This window comes from Cebus imitator, unplaced genomic scaffold (genome assembly GCF_001604975.1).
Source record: "Cebus imitator isolate Cc_AM_T3 unplaced genomic scaffold, Cebus_imitator-1.0 Scaffold271, whole genome shotgun sequence".
Classification (NCBI taxonomy): domain Eukaryota; kingdom Metazoa; phylum Chordata; class Mammalia; order Primates; family Cebidae; genus Cebus; species Cebus imitator.
Window position 1 is genome coordinate 2226408 of NW_016107586.1, and position 19369 is coordinate 2245776.

The 19369-nt window shown below is 40.3% G+C and overlaps 2 protein-coding genes across 2 annotated transcripts in view; both read right to left on the bottom strand.

Moving 5' to 3' along the window:
- The window catches only part of CFAP58 (cilia and flagella associated protein 58), a 118424-nt gene that overhangs the window by 73709 nt on the left and 25346 nt on the right, over nucleotides 1-19369 (bottom strand). Inside the window, exons 7-9 of the mRNA XM_017500804.2 lie at nucleotides 18417-18576; nucleotides 11509-11591; nucleotides 8152-8343 (exon numbers count right to left, since the gene is read on the bottom strand). Of these exons, the coding sequence (XP_017356293.1) occupies nucleotides 8152-8343; nucleotides 11509-11591; nucleotides 18417-18576 (435 nt within the window). The remainder of the gene's footprint in view (nucleotides 1-8151; nucleotides 8344-11508; nucleotides 11592-18416; nucleotides 18577-19369) is intronic.
- LOC108284153 (small nuclear ribonucleoprotein G-like) lies at nucleotides 14887-15213 on the bottom strand. Its single transcript, XM_037728591.1, has one exon. It carries the CDS (start codon nucleotides 15192-15194, stop codon nucleotides 14964-14966), a length of 231 nt encoding a protein of 76 aa, XP_037584519.1. The 5' UTR covers nucleotides 15195-15213; the 3' UTR covers nucleotides 14887-14963.

A 19369-nucleotide genomic window follows, 5' to 3' on the forward strand; every position in this document is an offset into this window, starting at 1 on the left:
AAAAAAAAAAAAAAAAAAAAAAAAAAAAAAAAAAAAAAAAAAAAAAAAAAAAGAAAAAGGAGGGGGATCCTAAAATGAGGCAAGTGCATGATGCGAAAAATGTTCCGCAGATGTAATAATTAACTAGGAATGGTTTTATCTAGAACATGTAAAATTTCAGAAAGCAAGAAATATGATAGACCACAACTTATCATGCCATTCCTCATTCCTCTCAATTTATCTGAATAGTAAAATTTAGAGTGCAGCAAAGGAAAATCATGAAGATAAAAAGTGCTGTAATCCTGGAGTAGATTATCTTACTGTTCAACAAACGTTCACTCTCTCCCATTGTCTCACAGCCTAATGGGAGGAGCGCATTTCCCCATGCTGTTGATGTTAGCCTTGGTCATGTGACTCGCTACAGCCAATGGGAGGTCAGAACATTAGACAAGCAGAGACACACGAAATGTGGTTGTATGCGTGGCTTTCTTGTTTTCCTTCCTTTCCCCATGAGAAGAACATGTACCTGGAGGATAAGAAACATGTGGTTCAGAACTGAGCCCAACCCACGGCCCGGAGCCAAGTCTAGACAAGCCCAGGTTAGGTCAGCTGAATCTCTGTCAGCTGCAGTGTGTGAATAAGAAAGGCTTGTTTCTGTATCCCACTGAGAGATTGTGGCTACTTATCATGCACCATTATTATGGCAAATGGCGACTGAGACAAGCACATAAGAAAAGGTTTGGGATTCTGAGCCATCCAGTTCAGGCACAAAAGGGGATCGTCTTTCTCACTGGTAAATGCCAAGCTAAATATACAATGTAATGTGGGACTTTAGCAGCTTCGAATTCACTTTTCTTTCTCTAAGCAAGAAACAAGAAGGCAAATGTTGATGCTGTTTTGCAGTTCGGAAGGAAGAAGAGACCAGACCTGGAAGTCACTCACAGCTAAAAATACCAAAGATAATTCAGGTAAGATCGTCCATCGTGGTAATCTGTTTCACATGAATTTAAAGGAAGGGCAGACCCATAGTCATAAATAAATATATTATTAGAAAATAATATAGATACTTAAAAGTGAGTCTCTGACTAGTTAGCTCAGATGTCTATTATGCTTTCCATTCTTATTCCAAAAAATATGAGTATTTACTAGTAAGTAAGCAATATGAAGAACTCAAAATTGAATAAGACTCACTCATGAGAAGCCAGTATGTAGAATGAGGCAGACATGCAAATAGCAGTTAAGTGCACACAGGCAACCTTAACCGCCAGAGGGCTCCATGGAAAAGGTGGAATTTTATTTGGTCCCAGAAGGAAAGGCAAGATGTTGTTAATATTGTTTATTTCAGCTGGGTGCAGTGACTCACGCCTGTAATCCCAGCACTTTGGGAGGCTGAGGTGGGTGGATCATAAGGTCAAGAGATTGAGACCATCCTGGCCAACATGGTGAAGCCCCATCTCTCCCAAAAATACAAATATTAGCTGGGTGGTGGCACGTGCCTATAGCGCCAGCTGCTTGGAAGGCTGAGGCAGGAGAATTGCTTGAACCTGGGAGGTGGAGGTTGCAGTGAGTGGTGATTGCACCACTGCACTCAATTTATCTGAATAGTAAAATTTAGAGTGGCAACAAAGTGAGACCGTATCTCAGAAAAAAAAAAAAAAAAAGAATTATTTCCTTTTTAAAATCAGGATACTAAAGTAATACATATCCGTTTTACTTTATTTTTTTATTTTTATTTTTTTGAGACAGAGTTTTGCTCTTGTCGCCCAGGCTGGAGTGCATTGGCGCTATCTCAGCTCACTGCAACCTAAGCCTCCCTCGTTCAAACAATTCGCCTGCCTCAGCCACCCGAGTAGCTGGGATTACAGGTGCACACCACCACCCCAGCTAATTTTCATATTTTTAGTAGAGACGGGGTTTCCCCATGTTGGCCAAGCTGGTCTTGAACTCCTGACCTCAGGTGATCCACCCGCCTCGGCCTCCCAAAGTGCTAGGCTTACAGGCGAGAGCCACTGAGCCCAGCTCATCCATTTTAGACTACTTAAAAAATACAAAGCGGGGAGGGGGCAAATTAAAACAATTTGTATCTTTATCACCTGAAGTTAACCACTATTAATATGTTAATATGGTTCCGTCCACTCATTTTCCTGTTAAAACAAAAAAGGGCAACTAGGTATCTGCTTTTTCGTCTTCCCTAAATTCTCACAGAGAACTATTTTTCATTATTGTAGATGAAACACACTCACAAAAGGACTTTCCTCTAGGGCAAGTCTATGGAGCGTCTCCTGTCGCTGATTTTGTCTGGAACATGGTCAGCCTATACAGTTCCTTCTTCATCTCCAGAAAATATTTTCTCACTACATCCTTGACTGGGGGTTCAGTTCCACCATCAGAAACCAACTCTCTGCAGGCTGGTCTCTATTCTCTGCCTTCTCTCTTATCTCCTCTGTGATCATTACCTAGAGGGTTTTTTGTCTGCATTCTAAGAGAAATCTTCAGGTTTGCACTCCACTAATCACATTTTCTTTTTTCTTTCTTTGCTTTTTTAAGAGACAGAGTCTCATTCTGTTGTCCAGGCCGGAGTGCAGTGGCATGATCATAGCTCACTCAGCCTTAAACTTCTGGACTCAAGAGATCCTCCTCCCTCTGCCTCACAAGTAGCTAGGACTAGAGGAGCACACCACCGATTCCTGTGGGAAATTTTCTGGTTTTATTTTTGTAGGGACCAGGTCTCCCATGTTACCCAGGCTGGTCTTGAACTCCTGGCCTCAACGGATCCTCCTGCCTCATCCTCCCGAAGTGCTAAGGCTACAGGCATGAGCCACCACACCTGGCCTGATTCCAGTTTCCACAACATCAGTTCTGTTCTTTACTAACTTTGGTGTGGATTTTAAATCTGCCTTTATTTTGTTTTCAGTTATTATACAATTGATCCTTATTCTGTCCAACTGTTCCTTTTTATTTCATCTTTGCTTTTTCCTAGAGGTAATACAATGTTGGATTTCTAACTCAGGTGATAGTCCTGTACCCTGCTGGGGTCACCTTGTGCTTGACAACAACAAGTCTAGACTTTCCATATTCTGTGTGCTGGGAAGCCCCCAAACCCTCTAATATCTCCAAGAATTCTTGGAGGAATTGTATTTCTTCTACTTGCTGTGGCTCTGGTTTGCTGTTGCCATAGCATTCTAGATTCTTGGGTTCATCTTGTCTCTTGCACATACTGTCCTTTTTCTGGGATGTGTCACCTCACACCCTCATCACACCATGCCTGCGCCCCCAAAGTGCAACCTCAACTGCAGGGTTGATGTAACAGATTTGTCACAGGAGGTTTGAAGAACAGAGCACAGTGAGGAACTTAAAGTCAAATATTGGACATCACCATTCCAGCAATTCCTTCGTCAGTCTTATCTCTGGGAACTCCTCACTTCCAGCAGAACCCAGCCTACTGCCTTGATGCTGACATTGTCTGTCCTGCTCTCCCATTCTCCCCCATCTCCTCCCCATTTCCTGCTCACCACCCACTCCTCCTTTCCCACTTCCTGTTACTTTTCACACGTGACTGTGTTTCACTCTGGTTCATGGAAACTCACCTTTCAAACCAAGGCAAATATCCACGTATTTTGCTAAATGAAGACTGTTCCTCCCATTAGGGGAAACTTGGCACCAGTTTTACGTATTTATACTCTTTGAAGGAAGCCAAACCTTTTCTCTGCATTTTATTCTATTAGGTTAAGAACCTTATGAAATCACTGATAGTCAATTGTTTTTTATTTACAAAAAAAAAAAAAAAAAAAATTTCAAAGGGTCCAACCTAAAGATCTTGCCATAGAAGAATTTTCAGAGCCAGACCCTTACCCTGGGGCTCCTAGAAGCCATTCTCTTTCTTTGGTTCTCAGCCATGTTTTCCCATAGGCTTCATTAAGCTGCTTTTTCTTTATCCATTCATGAGTAAGACAGAATTTACTGCAACCTAAGAACAATGCCGCTAAGGTGAAGGGGTTTACATTTGCCCAGCTCTTAGTACCTTAGGGTGGTGGCAGATCCACTTTCAGATCTACAGCTGGAAACACGGTGACGTGCCCAGTCCCAGTCCACCTCCAACTTCTAACATTCTTTAGTGATATTGGAGGAGCCAAATTAGGTATGCTGCCGATCCTTTTTGTGTGTGCACAGACAAAACTGGAGACAAATTCTACAAGTAATTTTACATTGTCTTTCTCAGATTCATATTTCAAACATGTTCCTATCTTTAAAAATAATTTGCAAACACATGGTTTTAACAGCTACATAATACTATGTTTAATAAATATAACATGATTTATTTAACCTTTTGGGGGCTGATTCCTAGTTCTTGTTATTATAAATTATGTTTTGAAAAATATTCTTTCATATAAACTCTCCATTTATTTTTCCTTAAATTCAGTTTTTCCTTAAAAATATTATTTCATATGAGTCTCTCCATTTTTTATTTTTCCTTAGATTCAGTTCTTCCTTAAATTTTCCTTGGAACAATGTATACTCACTTTAGAAGTCAACGAAAATGTCAGTTTCATGACATCTTCCCCAGCCTTTGGTATCATTTCTCAATGCCCCATAAATAGAATGCACATAAGGGAGCCTTTTGTTTGCGAGAATGAGGGTGCGTGTGTGTGTGTGTGTGTGTGTGTGTGTGTGTTGGGCAGTAAAGAAAGAAATCTGAGGAGCAGACAAAGAGACATACATCTCCTTAAGAAGTCCAGAGATGGCACAAGTTGCTGTAGCAACTGATATATTCTGTTGGGGTTAAGCAAGACACAGAAAAATTGTAGGTGATAAGTAATATTTTAAGAACTTGTATTTAAGTTATTTAGGTGAGACATAATGTGCAGTTAAATATCAGAACTTGTGAAAAACAGTTAACAGCAAAACTTGGTATCTGAATCTCTCTTTTACAAGGAAGCCAAGCAAAATATACAATCCTATATTAAAATCAGTAGCAGCATTCTTTTTACCCCTTATCATCTATCCATTTGTTTAACAAATACTTTTTTTGGTGTCTCTCATGTGCCAGGATGCTAGAAATAAAGAAATGAATGAAATAAAGTCCTTGCCCCCAAGAGTTCACTATAAAATAGATAAAACAAATATGCAAATAAATAATTACACTATAGATAGATAATCATCATTCCAGAGACATTAACAAATCCATAAAGTCGGAAGCAACAAGCTCTGCCCATAACAAATCTGAGGAGGCCTGACCTGAGCATTTCAGTTAGGTCTTGAAGGGTGAATAGGAATGTGCCATGCAGAAAAAGGAAAGAACTTTCCACAGAGAACAAAGAGCTCGGACTCTATCACATTAGGTCAGAGTATCACAACTGCTGTCCCTTGCATGGGTTTCAGGTGTGTGCTAAAATACTGATTTCACTCTACCCACAGGATGGCCAGGCGGGACCTGGGCAGCTGGCATCCTTGGATTGGTCCCCTCCAGCGCCAAATAGCTTCATCTCCTTATTCACATGTACCACTGACATATGTATTAGTCCATTTTCATAGTGCTGTAAAAAACTTCCCTGTGACTGGGTAATTCATAAAGGAAAAAGATTTAATTGACTCCCAGTTCTGCATGGCTGGGGAGGCCTCAGGAAACTTACAGTCATGGTGGACTGTAAGTTCACAAGTCAGCAGGAAAGAGAAGAATGAAGGAGGAACTTCCAAACACTTAAGAAACCAACAGCTCAACTGAGAACTCACTCACATCACAAGAACAGCTTAGGGAAAATTCCACGATCCAATTACCTCCCTCCCTTGACATGTGGGGATTACAATTCAAGATGAGATTTGGGTAGAGACACGGAGCCAACCCTTATCAACATGTAATTTTTTACATGTGCTGTAATGTGAAAAGTGTTCAGAAGCCCTGCCCCAGGGAGAGGTGACAGAGGATTATAACCAGAGTAATAATAAAACCACACTGGAAATTTTAAGTTAGCTCTGATGGTAGTATGATGACAGCTGGGAACAGAGAGAAATTGCTTATCAGGAAGAAGAAACTGGAGCTGCAACAGATGACATTATATGTTCAAATATATTTGCTGCCTTACCCTACAGGGCCCCTCCCTAAGGAGGACCACACTCCTACCCAGGATGTCCGGCACAGCCCTGTGACTTGTGTAGCCAGTGGAATATGAGTGGGTAGGATCTGTGCCCTTCCCTTGTCAGCAGAGGCTCGGAAGCACCCTGAGGGTCCACTATTTCACCCTCTGCCTTTGTCCAGAGGCCAGGGCATCCCACCAGAGTCAGCCTGGAAAGAAGAGGACATAAAGCAGGGATGTAGCTGACCTGCAAAGGCCGTTTATGGGAGCAAAACATGAATCTTTATTGCTGCAAACCACTAAGGCTTGAAGGTTATTTGTGCAGTGTAAACTGATGAATACAGAAGCTATCGTGCAAGTCCAAGCTCAAGAATGCCAGTTTCTAAACTGACAACGATGTCCTCAGAGTCAGTAAACTAATCAGTGGCGCTCCTAAGATGGTTAAGTCAGAAGAGAAATATGCTCTGCTCCAATAGCTCCCAACCATGGGCGTGAGAATCCCTTGGGAATCACTGTCCTGCAGAGCTAGACAAAGCAAAGGCACTGGTGCTCCTCCAGCAGCCCTTCTGAAAGCGTCTCCGCAGCACTGATTTCGTCTAAGAGGGAAGAAGCTGATTTCCTATTAGCAAAGCTTCTTTCCCACTTTCTGTATTTATGTAATACAAATATTGGCTGTCCCCTTGTCACCTTCTTTGAGATTTCACTCTAAAGAAAAAAAAAGTGTAAGCATGCAGGAGCATTGGTAAGCACTGAGAATGTAACCTGAATTTCATTGAGGAGATAGAAGAGAGGACTTACCTTGCATAACAGATCACATCTTGCTAGGGGGAAAAGAGGTGATTAAATGAGTCTTTTCTCCCAAACTCTCTTCTCAGCCTCATAACTAAAACTTTTCTCCATTTCCCAGCCTCCCATGCCATTCCCAGACCACTCCTCCATGCCATCTATGAATGCATTAAAGAGAGTACTGTTTTAACCACTCATGCTTAATGCAGGCAATGCACAAAGACAGCTGGCTAAAATGAAATCCGAGTCTCCAAAGCCATTCTTGGAGATATATATCCTTTAGTCTTCTCTCTCCTAAGCAGTTTATAAGAAGCAGACATCTAGAACTTAGCTCCCCCAGTGTGTGGATTCCCGCCAGTGGTTTTTGTTTTTTGTTTTGAGACAGAGTCTCACTCTGTGGCCCAGGCTGGAGCACAGTGCTGCAAGCACAGCTCACTGCAGCCTCCGATTCTGGGCTCAAGCATTCCTCCCACCTCAGCCCTCCAAGTAGTTGGGACCATAGGAATGCACCACCATGCCCGACTCATTTTTTAATTTTTTTTGTAGAGACATGGTTTCACCATGTTGTCCAGGCTAGTCTCAAACTCCTGGTCTCAAGCTATCCACCCCCTTGGCCTCCCAGAGTGCTGAGATTACAGATGTGAGCCATTGTGGCCAGCTCACAATAGGTTTTTTTCCTTTTTATTTATTTATTTTTTTAGTAGAGACAGGGTCTGGCTTTGTTGCCCAGGCTGCTCATGAGCTCCCGGCCTCAAGCAGTCCTCCTGCCTCAGCTTCCAAAGTGCTGGGATTGCAGGAGTTCACAATAGTTTCAGAATTTAAAAAATGCTCTTTGAATACATGACCCACCTAGCAGACGTAGTAGTCACTCACATCGTAACCTGAGGTCACTTAATTAGATGCTTTTCTCCTAACAACAAGTTGGAATCCTTCCTCTAAGGAGACAAAAGTTTCAGTGACAGATGGTGGGTGGCTGCAGAGACTAGAGAGTTGAGAGATGATGATGCTGGCAGCCCTGGTGTCGGCCCAGCAGTGCGGCACAGCAGGGCAATAGGGAAAAGGGAGAACCCAGAAGTTGGAAGAGGGCCCTGGAAAGTAGAAATCAGAGAGCACCAAGTATAAACACTGCCCTTTTCACAATGTGGCCAGGATCAGCTCGGAAACAGCTTATATTTCATCCACGTCATTCCTCCCAAATCTTCACACAAATTACAAGCAGAAATCTGAATAAATTATCTTTGCAAAAGTTTGTGACAATCAGAAATGTGGAGGAAGGAATGTGCCTCTGCTCCACTCACATCACAGAGTGGCTTACCTTTTGGGTAAGGTCACTGGCTTGGTTGATGTACCGGTCACGCTCCTTTTCTAGATGAAAGATGATCTTTCTCTGCTTCTGAGCCTCCTCCTTGTAGTTCTGGATTTCTTCCTCCAGGTTCCTCTTGGCTTGTTCATGGAGCTTTACCAAGTCTACCTGCTTCTGGGTCGCATTGACCGCCTTAAGCATGTTCTAAAAATAAGGACACAAAGCAGTCACAATACTCATAATGTTTGGAGGATTTGGGGTTAAGCTTACCCCCTGCCTCATCTCTAACATAATTAGATAGCTTGTCTTTTGGATGAATAAAAATAATCATATTCTCTACAGCTTATTAAGAGCTTGATATGCTAATTTTGCACAAGGCACTTTAAGTGCATATATAAATACACTAAGCAACCACAATGTCCCTAAGAAATGGGCACTATATTGCCCCATTTTAGAGGTAGGAAACTGGGACTGAAGAGTTAAGCTACTTGCCCACAAGTTCATACAATGGGGAAGTGGCAGAGCAAAGATTTGAATCCATGGCTGGCTAACCCCAGAGTCCATGCCTTTAACCTCCACTCTAGCTCTAGCCTTTATCTTGTGAGGTTAGAACAACTGAGCCTAATCATATAATTTGGGCTTTGATTACAAAGGAAGAGAAAAAGCAGCTTAATAAAAATAAAGATGCTAGAATTAACATATGACCCAACAATGTCACTCCTGGATATATACTCAAAAGAAATGAGAGCAAAAACTTGTACATGAGTACTCATAGTAAATGATTCACAAAAGCCAAAAGATGGATACAACCCAGATGTTCATCAACTGATGAACAGATAGGCAAAATATAGTATATGCACACAGTGGAACAGCATTCAGTCATAAAAAGGAATTAAGTACTGATGCATACTACAACATGAATGAACTTTGAAAACGCTGTTCTGAATGAAACATGCCAGACACTAGAGTTCACAGAGTGTATGATCCCATGTATATAAATATCCAGAACAGTCAAATCCATAAAAACGGAACGCAGGTTTGTAGTTGCCAGGGTGGGAGGAGTGGGGAATAGAGAGTGGCTGCTGAACAGGTACGGGGGTTCTTCTGGGGGTGACGAGTGTGTTCTGGAACTAGACTGTGGTGAAGGTTGCCCAACATTGTGAATATACTAAATGTCACTGATGGTAAATTTTGTGTTGTATGTATTTAACCACAATTTAAAAAATTAACCCAGTTAATTTTTTTTTTTTTTAATGTAGACGCTCATGTTCCAACTCAAGTTTCTCATTCAACGGGCCTCGGATAGGACCCAGGCACTTACATTTTTTTTTTTTAAGCTGCACGGGAGATTTCGGATGCTGAAAAGGAAACACCTTGAGTTGGCTGCCCAAGTTCCCCTGAAACACAGAGTGAGTAGCAGTGCAATCTGGCAGCCATGCTCATGCAAAGGGTTTGCCTCTTTAGCCACAAGTGAATGGATCAAATGATCCTTCCCCAGGACTTTTGAAATAGAGCCTTTAGATTTTTGCAACTCAGTAGAAGATGTAACCTTGGTACCTATTGGTGACAGCCATTTTTTTCATATGGACTAGAAAACAGAGAGAGACAGTCTTCATTGAAAGAAGAATGGTGCAAAAATTCAGCAGGAAGTCAACTGGCAGAGAGAGATGCTTTCATCCCAAGAATGCCAGGCCAGTTTCCAACTGGTTCCTGGGGCTCAGCTGTATCCTTGAGTTCCATGAGGCACTTTAGAGTTCCTTCTCAAATCTCTAACCAACACAGAACCGCAGATAGGTCTGAAAACTGCTGGATGATACACAGGTAAAATGCCTGCTAAATGTTGGGTGGGTGACAATGTGGAAAACAGAAAAGGTCAACTTTTTTTTTCAGATATTGGGTTGAACATTTGTTCTATTAAAAAATATGCCACTTCCACATGACACTAAAAGAATAAAAATATATTCATGTTGCTACCTGTCAAAACCATGTCATTCATTCTTTGGATGAAGGTGGCATTTCAATTGAGTCAATGGGGAAAGAATGTATTATCAATTAAAGTTCATTGCACACCTGCAGAATCGGGTGCTGTGCTAGGCACTAAGAATACAAAGGCCAGGAAATAAAAAAATACAAAAGTATACTCTGCCCTAAAGGAAGAATTGACATTAATCAAATCAACAAATAAATGTAAAATTACTATTGTGCTATATGTCTTATCATGGCAGAAAACCTATTGGTTGTTTATTAGTACATATAAAATATAAATGGATTAAATGTGTGTTGAATGTAAATTTAAAAAAATCTAAATCCAACATTATTGTTTACATGTACAAATGTATAAAATAAAAGAACAATTTCCAAGATTTTCCAAGAAAAAGAAAACACTTTAATGATTTTCTTAAAAAGTGCTTAGCATGTGAAGATCTAATCTCCTATCAGTTCCTGAGATTCCCTGAATAGTCTATTTTAGGCTAAAGTATAGTGTATTTTGTTAACACCTGTTCAATTCCAGGAAACCTAAAGAAATAATGAAAGTCAGAATAAACAAATATAGACTGTTTCTGCTTTGATGAGATGAAACTGCCTTGGCCGAAAGCCATGAGGCTGTTATAGCAGCCTGACACCACCACCCACAAGGCCCTAGCCATCCACACGTGGCCTGTGGCATCTTCCTCCCTGGAAGAAATCCTTGAGCAGGAAAATTTACCCTAAATTCCTGAAAGTAGTTAATCTCCTGAAAGTGACTGTCAATGGAAAAAACCTTCAGGAAGTGGGATAGGAAAAAGAAGGGGTCCTATATTTAATGGAGAATCTTCAGATCTCTGCCTTCAAGCTCCCATAACCTCTCCCTTAGCTTTGGACCACACTGAGCTGGAAGGTCAGACAGGATAAGGACAGAAAACAAAACCAAAAGCTACAGCCCTGAAAAGACGGAGGAAAGCTTAGACCTGCCATTCCTACACCTAACACCTCAGAGTTAAAATTCAATTAGCACTCACTCGTAATTTTTGGATTAGCAAAAGTTGTCAGTTATAGATACTAAGTTCAGAAATGCCGATCAACTGCTTAGGATGCCAGATAGCACACCAGCAATGAAAACGGAATCCACAAAACGCTCTGAAATCCCCTCCTGGCTTATATGCTAATTCTCCAAAATCTTTTTGTGTTCTCAGGTGATATTGCAATTGCAATTCATGGCCAGTGAATGGTAGACTATAGGAAGCCGCTTAGAGGAAAATTAAGAACTATTATTTATTCTAATCCACTTTTGTTTGCCTCAGCTTTTCTTTTACCATACACTGGTTATAGCTAGATATTACAGTGTTGAAGAGAGACGTCTATTTACCAGTGTGACTATAACAAACTCACCTTATTTAGTATGTCCCTTTCTCTCAGAAGCTCGTCCATTGCCTTTCTATCAAGTTCTGCTTGTTTCTTTGAAGCCTCCACCTCTAAATCCCCAAGGAGAAAAAATAATAAATGTAGAGTCAACCTAAGAGAATCTGCAAAAGCCGCAGTGATATAAAAACTGCTTTACATGTTTGTCTCTTGCTATAAAACTACCATTAATCGAGTGTATGCAATCTTTGGTATAACCAAGAGGGATAGGTCTATCTCCCCCTCTCACTAAAGAGATGGAAACTGAGGCCTGCAGAGATTAATCCATTTGCCAAAAGTCTGAGGCCAATAGGGCTAAGATTTCTCTCACACCAAAATGTCCTTCCTTTTTTTTTTCTTTTAGACAGAGCCTTGTTCTGTAACCCAGGCTGGAGTGCAGTGGCACAATCTCAGATCTGTAACCTCCGCCTCGCAAGTTCAAGGGATTCTCCTGCTTCAGCCTCCCGAGTAGCTGAGACAACAGGTGCAGCATCACCATGCCCGGCTAATTATTTTTTGTATTTTTGGTAGAGAGGGTGAAGATTAGCTCTGATTTTTTTCATCTTGCCCAAATTCCTGTCTAAGAGGCCTGGGGAGTTGTACCCTACAAACCATAAATTCTCTTCAGATGGGTTTTATTTAACCCTATATATTGTGACTTACCTTCCAATCTGACTCTGGCATAACAAGGAAGAAAATCAAAATATTTAACCCCAGGCCGGGCGCGGTGGCTCACGCCTGTAATCCCAGCACTTTGGGAGGCCGAGGCGGGTGGATCACGAGGTCAAGAGATTGAGACCATCCTGGTCAACATGGTGAAACTCCGTCTCTACTAAAAATACAAAAAATTAGCTGGGCATGGTGGCACGTGCCTGTAATCCTAGCTACTCAGGAGGCTGAGGCAGGAGAATTGCCTGAACCCAGGAGGCAGAGGTTGCGGTGAGCCGAGATCGCGCCATTGCACTCCAGCCTGGGTAACAAGAGCGAAACTCCGTCTCAAAAAAATAAATAAATAAATAAATATTTAACCTCAAAATATATTTCCTTGCCATACCTTGAAATTGCCCTGCAAAGTCTCTTGTGGGAAACATCCACATTCTATAGAGAATCCCCTTTCCCCTTTGTTTTCCTTCCTTCCTTTCCAGATCCAGGAGATAATCAACAAAGAGCCAAGCACCCTTTTAGGCCCAATGAGAAACATTTTACAACCTGCTCTTTCTGAAGTCTGCTATCTGAGAGCTTCCTCCACACAATAAAACTTGGTCTCCACAATCCTTTATCTTAACCTGAACATTTCCTTTCTATTTATCCCAGGTCTTCAGATAAACTCAACCAATTGTCAACCAGAAAATGTTTAAATTTACCTTCAGCCTCAAAGCCCCCACCCCCTGCTTTCAGTTGTCCTGCCTTTCTGAACCAAACCAATGTATTTCTTAAAAGTATTTGATTGATGTCTCATGCCTTCCTAAAATATATAAAACCAAGCTGTACCCCAACCACCTTGGGCACATGTTCTCAGGACCTCCTGAGGGCTGTGTCACGGTCCATGGTCAGTCACATTTGGCTCAGAATAAATCTCTTAAAATATTTTACAATTTGACTCTTTTGTCAACACAGGGTTACACCATGTTGGCCAGGCTGGTCTCGAACTCCTGACCTCATATGATCCACATGCCTCAACCTCCCAAAGTACTGGGATTACAGGCAGGCATGAGCTACCGCACCCAGTCCCTTATTCTTTTTAAATGTTTTTTTATTATACAAGTAAATAGAAACACAGAATGAAATTAAAAATTCAGATAAACAAAAGTGAGAAAATTTAAATCAACCAGAATCTACTTAGTAATATGTCTCTTTCCCAGCTTATTCTTATGTAAATATACATGTATATATAAATATATTTATAAATATATATATTTGTAAATACACACACACCCCAAAAGGGAATCAGTACACTAAGCATATAGTACACTGTATATTCTGTATAGATAATACAGAATATAGAAAATTGTAACATGTATTTCATTTAATCTCTCAGTCTTGGCTTTATGGTTTTAACATTTGATGGTGACTTTTTCCCCCCAAACAGAAGTTTATTGTATACATAGCATACTGTTTTATAGCTTGCTTTTATAATTAACAAGCATAGAACAAATGCCTTTCTATACTATAAATATAGATCAGCATCTGAGTTTGTAATTGGTTTTCACTATGTGAAAATACATAATTAATCTAGCCAATCCCTCATTTTAACATTTAAGTTGCTTTTTTTTTTTTTTCAGTTATAAGCAATAATCCTGTGAAAGTTCTTTTTTTTTTTAAAGATGGGGTTTCACCATGATGGCCAGGCTGGTCTTGAACTCCTGACCTCAGGTGATCCACCAACCTCGGCCTCCCAAAGTGCTAGGATTACAGGCGTGAGCCACTGTGCCCAGCGGTGAAATAATCCTGTGAAAGTTCTTATTCATATTTTTCCTGTAGAAGAGGAAGTCCTGGATCAAAGGGGATTTTTTAAAAGACATTTCTCTCTAGAAAATTAACAGTAATTTAAATCCACACACAAACCACCCCTGAATATCATCATTCTCTTTGATCTTTGACAGTCTGATAGATTTTTAAAAACCAATATGTCAGTATTTAATTTGCATTTCTTTGCTTAGTAGTGAAGTTTACTGCTTCTGCCTGTTTAGTGACCACTTATTTGTATTTCTGTTTTTCAAACTGCCCACATTTGCCCTTTACCAATTTTTCTCATAAATTGTTTATACTTTTGGGATTTTTTTTTTTTTTTTTTTGAGACAAGGTCTCTCTCTGTGTTGCCCAGGCTGGAGTGCAGAGGTACAACCACAGCTCACTGCAACCTTTGACTCTCAGTTTCCTGAGTAGTTGGGACTACAGGCATGTGCGACCATGCCCAGCTAATTTTTATCTTTCTTTTTTTTTCTGGTAGAGATGGGCTTTTGCCATGTTGCCCAGGCTGGTCTCAGGCTCCTGCACTCAAGCAATCCACCTGCCTAAAGTGCTGGGATTATAGGTGTGAGCCACCACTCCTGACCTTTTTTGTGGATTTTTAAAAGAAGCTCTTTACGTATAATAAAGAGCTTTGACAATCTTTCAGTCAATTTGCCTTCATTTATAGAGAATACAGAATATAGAAAATTTTAACTTTTATTTCATTTAATCTCTCAATCTTGACTTTATGGTTTCAACATTTGGTGTTGACTTTTTCCCCCAAAGAGAATCTTATTGTCACGCAATTATTTTCTTTTCTTTTTTTTTTTTTTTTTTTTTTTTTTTTATTTTTTTTTTTTTTTTTTTTTTTTTGACTATTACAAAAGTTTATTTAGCAAAAAGTCTAATATGAAAATGTACATGACCTAATTTTTACATCATAGTAAAACAGGCCCTATGGAGAGAGGACATGGGTTTCTCCGCTGAACAGCCATTTATACTCGTTCCAAGGCTTCTAACATGATGATGCTATCTCCTAGTATTACCACCATTCCAGTATTGTTCTGTTGTCCGCTAGTTGCCATCTCCACACATTCATCTATCACAAGATTCATAAAGGGATCAAATCCCTGCAATATTCCTTGGACATGTCTGCCACCATTTAATTTCAATGATAACTTCTTGTCCATAAATTTTTTCAACTCGGGAGGGTGAGCTTTGCTCATGATGGCTGCTCCGCGGGCACACCCATTCTTTTCTTAATAATGCATACTGCACGATGGCAGGAAACAATACCTTATCTTAGATGATAATCTTGGGTCTTTTCTGGCCTTTCCAGTCTTTTTCATTGGTCTGTTTCTCTGGACATCATCATAACACAATTTGATTATTGAAGCTTTATAATACATTTAAACATCTGGGAAGGCAAATCTTCCCTTATCACTCTTATTTCCCAGATTTCATCTCTATTTTCATAGTTTATTCTTCTGGAGGAACTCTAGAATCAATTTTTGAGTCCTATACAACATAACTCATTGAATTTTTTTTTTAAAAGAAACTCACTCTGTCACCCAGGCTGGAGTGCAGTAGTAGTGTGATCATAGCTCACTGCAGCCTTGACCTCCTGGACTCAAGTGATCCTCTTGCCTCAACCTCCCAAGTAGTTGGGACTACAGGCATGTGCTACTACAGGTGCACAGGAGCATACCACCACACCTAGCAATTTTTTTTTAAGAGATAGTATCTCAATATGTGGCCTAGACTGATCTTAAACCCCTAGCCTTAAGTGATCCTTCTCTCTCAGCCTCCCAAAGTGCTGGGATTATAGGTGTAAGCCACCATGTCAGGCTGCAACTCACTGAAATTTGTTTGGAAAAATTAAATGTAAATTAACTTGGACGGATTTATATTTTTATCCACTCGCATTTTCTCATCCAGGAACTTGATGTATCTTTCAGATCTTCCTTTATACCCCTCAACAGAATTTTGTGGCTTTTTCTAATATAGAGATCTTGCAGATATCTTGGTAACTTTATTCACAGATATATGTTACTTTAGTTGCTATTGTGAAGAGGGGTTTTTCCATCATATAGTCTAATTTATTTTTTGGTATTAAAAAAAGCTATTGATATCTACATATTTATTTTGTAAGCTGCCACCCTGCTGAACTCATTGACCTCTCTTGTTAGTTCTGGTAGTTTTTCAGTTTATTTCTTGGGTTCTGTGGTAGAAAATCATAACACGGAGGAGGGAGACCCGTGCTCCTCACCGTTATGCCCAGTGCTGTTTTTCAGTTGGACACATCAAAAGGACGTGGTCCCTAAGAAGAAATAACAATGCTGATGATACCTATAAAATAGTCAAAAGAGAGAGAATGATAACTTTTGTATACATGATTTAAGGATGAAGAGTTGCAGGCCCGGCTTGGTGGCTCATGCCTGTAATCCAAGCACTTTGGAGGCCAAGGCAGGCGGATCACCTGAGGTTGGGAGTTCAAGACCAGCCTGACCAACATGGCGAAACCCCGTCTTAAAAAAAAAAAAGAAAGAAAAAAAAAAGAAAAGGAAGACCAGGCAAGGCGAGGTGCTGCAAGCCTGTAATGCCAGCATTTTAATCTGGGCGTGGTGGCTCACGCCTGTAATCCAAGCACTTTGGAGGCCAAGGCGGGTGGATCACCTGAGGTCGGGAGTTCAAGACCAGCCTGACCAACATGGTGAAACCCTGTCTTTAAAAAAAAAAAAAAGAGTTGCACTCCAAGCCAAATGGATACACTTTTTTTTACAAAGCTTAGAATTATTGCAAGCAAAAATCTAGAAATTTAAATATGAGAGTGTTTTGATAGTCACTCAGACAAGTACAAAAAATGCTCTTATAGTTCCATTTTTCTTCATATCTGTCACAGAAGGTATTAGATTGAAAACGTACATTACACTGTGGGTATCCTGAGGGCAGAGTCCTCCATGCACCCAGTGCCTAGAATAGTGCCTGCTCATAGTCTGAGTTTAATTTATTGAATGGATGAACAGAGAAACTGTCGAGATAAGCTGCAACTGCGTCTCAATAAAAGATTATTTATTGATGTCTTAGAAGGAAAAATATCCACAATCAAAGACCTAAGTGACAATTTTCTTTTTCTTTTTCTTTTCTTTTTTTTGAGACACAGCCTCCCTCTGTCAGCCCGGCTGGAGTACAGTGGCACTATCTTGGCTCACTGCAACCTCCGCCTCCCAGGTTCAAACTATTCTCCTGCCTCAGCCTCCCACGAAGCTGGGATTACAGGCACCCGCCACCATGCCCAGCTAATTTTTGTATTTTTAGTATTGACAGGGTTTCACCATGTTGGCCAGGCTGGTCTCGAACTCCTGAACTCAGGTGATCCACCTGCCTTGGCCTCCAAAGTGCTGGGATTACAGTCACGAGCCACCGTGCCCTGCCTTAATCTTTTTTTTTAAGACAGAGTCTCACTAGTGACAAATATTTCTAATAATTCTACCCAGAGATTTAGATTGTACCTAACTTTTAGTGAGGAGTGTATGCTTTTGTGCTTTTATGTATGTTGTCTCATTCAGTGATTGACACCTTACAGCTGCCTGGGTGAAGTCAACAGGACACAGGTGTTCCTGTCTCACATACTTCAGTGTAGTCAGAATTCATACCCAGGCTATTTGTCTCCAAGTCCAGAGCTGTTTCTGCTGCACCAAATTTGACAAGTATCCTGTATTTTAATTATATTTTTTATTCAGAAAACAGCAATATATCCGGATGATGACGGATGAAATGTAATTTGCACTAACTGTGTATGCCAGACAGTGCCCACAAGTGTTCACTTATTTCACTCCCAACCACCAGATGTGTGGAGATAGGATCTAAACCCAGGCAGCTCTGACTCCATTGTTTGTGTCCTTACTGATTTCTCTGTACCTCCCTGTGGCACTTAAATTTTCCCTTCACAGGTTGGTTATAACTGAGTAAGACAGGGGTTCATCACATGGCAAAGTACTGACAGAAAAAAGGTGTTAGAAGCCATTATTTTTGTTCTGCTCATTCTTAGTGCAGTATTGTTCCAGATACTTCTAATGAAGGCTTTTCATTCTAATTTATTCACTATCTTCTTCAGAAAAGAAGAACTAAAGCAGGTCATGTGCACTTCAGACATAAGAGTTTAAATGCTATTTACTCCATGGACAAATACTGAGTAACACTTTAGGCTGGATTTTCATTTTTGCCAATGGAACCTGTGGAAGAACTGTTTAGGGTAAGAGTTTAAGGTATTCAAAATGATGCCCTCCACCCCACCACATATTGACTGTTTACCAGCGTGAGTGTTGTTTTACTGATTTCATTTGTCAGGGGTTGTGTTTGTAAACATGGAGCTCTGGGTTGCAAGATGACATCAGTCACCAGTGAAATATTTCTAAATGAATAAAACAAAGCTCAGAATGGTTTACCTCTCTCTAATCCCACGATCTGATTTTTTAGGGTTTCTTTGTGCTGTTCGACCTCCGCCTTTTGATCTTCAATGTGATGCAATTTCTTATGGATTTGTTCTCTGATTTTGTTGAGCTTCCCGATGTCAAGGCGCATTTGATGGACTTCTTCCTCTTTGGCCTGTAATTAGTAAGAAAGAATTAATGAGACACTTTGTAAATGAAGAGCCAGGGACTGGATGATGGTAAACTCAGAACCAATAAAAGGAAATTCTTCCCATAGCAGTGTAAAGTTGTTCTATGAGATTAAATCAAGCACCCACAATTTGGTTTTGAGAGAAATTGAAAAATTCTGTCCACTGAATAAAATATGTGGTTATATTTTGTATTTTTATGAACTAAAAATAATAAAAAGACTGAAAATTTTGGTTTCAAGTTACCATCTGATATGGTTTGCCTGTGTCCCCACCCAAATCTCATCTTGAATTCTCATGTGTTGTGGGAGGGGCCTGATAGAAGGTAATTGAATCATGGGGCAAGTCTTTCCCATGCTATACTCATGATAGTGAATAAGTCTCATGAGGGCTGATGGTTTTAAAAAGAGGAGCTCCCCTGCACAAGCTCTCTCCCTTTGCCTGCTGCCATCCACATAAGATGTGATTTGTTCCTCCTTGCCTTCCACCATGATTGTGAGGCCTCCCCAGCCATGTGGAACTGTTAAGTCCAATTAAACCTCTTTCTTTTGTAAATTGCCCAGTCTCAGGTACGTCTTTATAAGCAGTGTGAAAACAAACTGATACATCATCTAATTGTAGAATCAAATAAGATAAGAATACTGAGTTGTAGGTATCAAAAATATGTGAATTTTATATGTAATATTTGATTAGCAATTTTCATGGACTTATGAAGTGATCTCTATCAGAAGGTTATTAACATGCTATAAAATATTCAAATACTCTACACTAGTTATATAC

Coding starts and splice junctions, on each gene's coding strand:
- LOC108284153 (XM_037728591.1), bottom strand. CDS start 15,194: ATGAGCAAAGCTCACCCTCCCGAGTTGAAAAAATTTATGGACAAGAAG.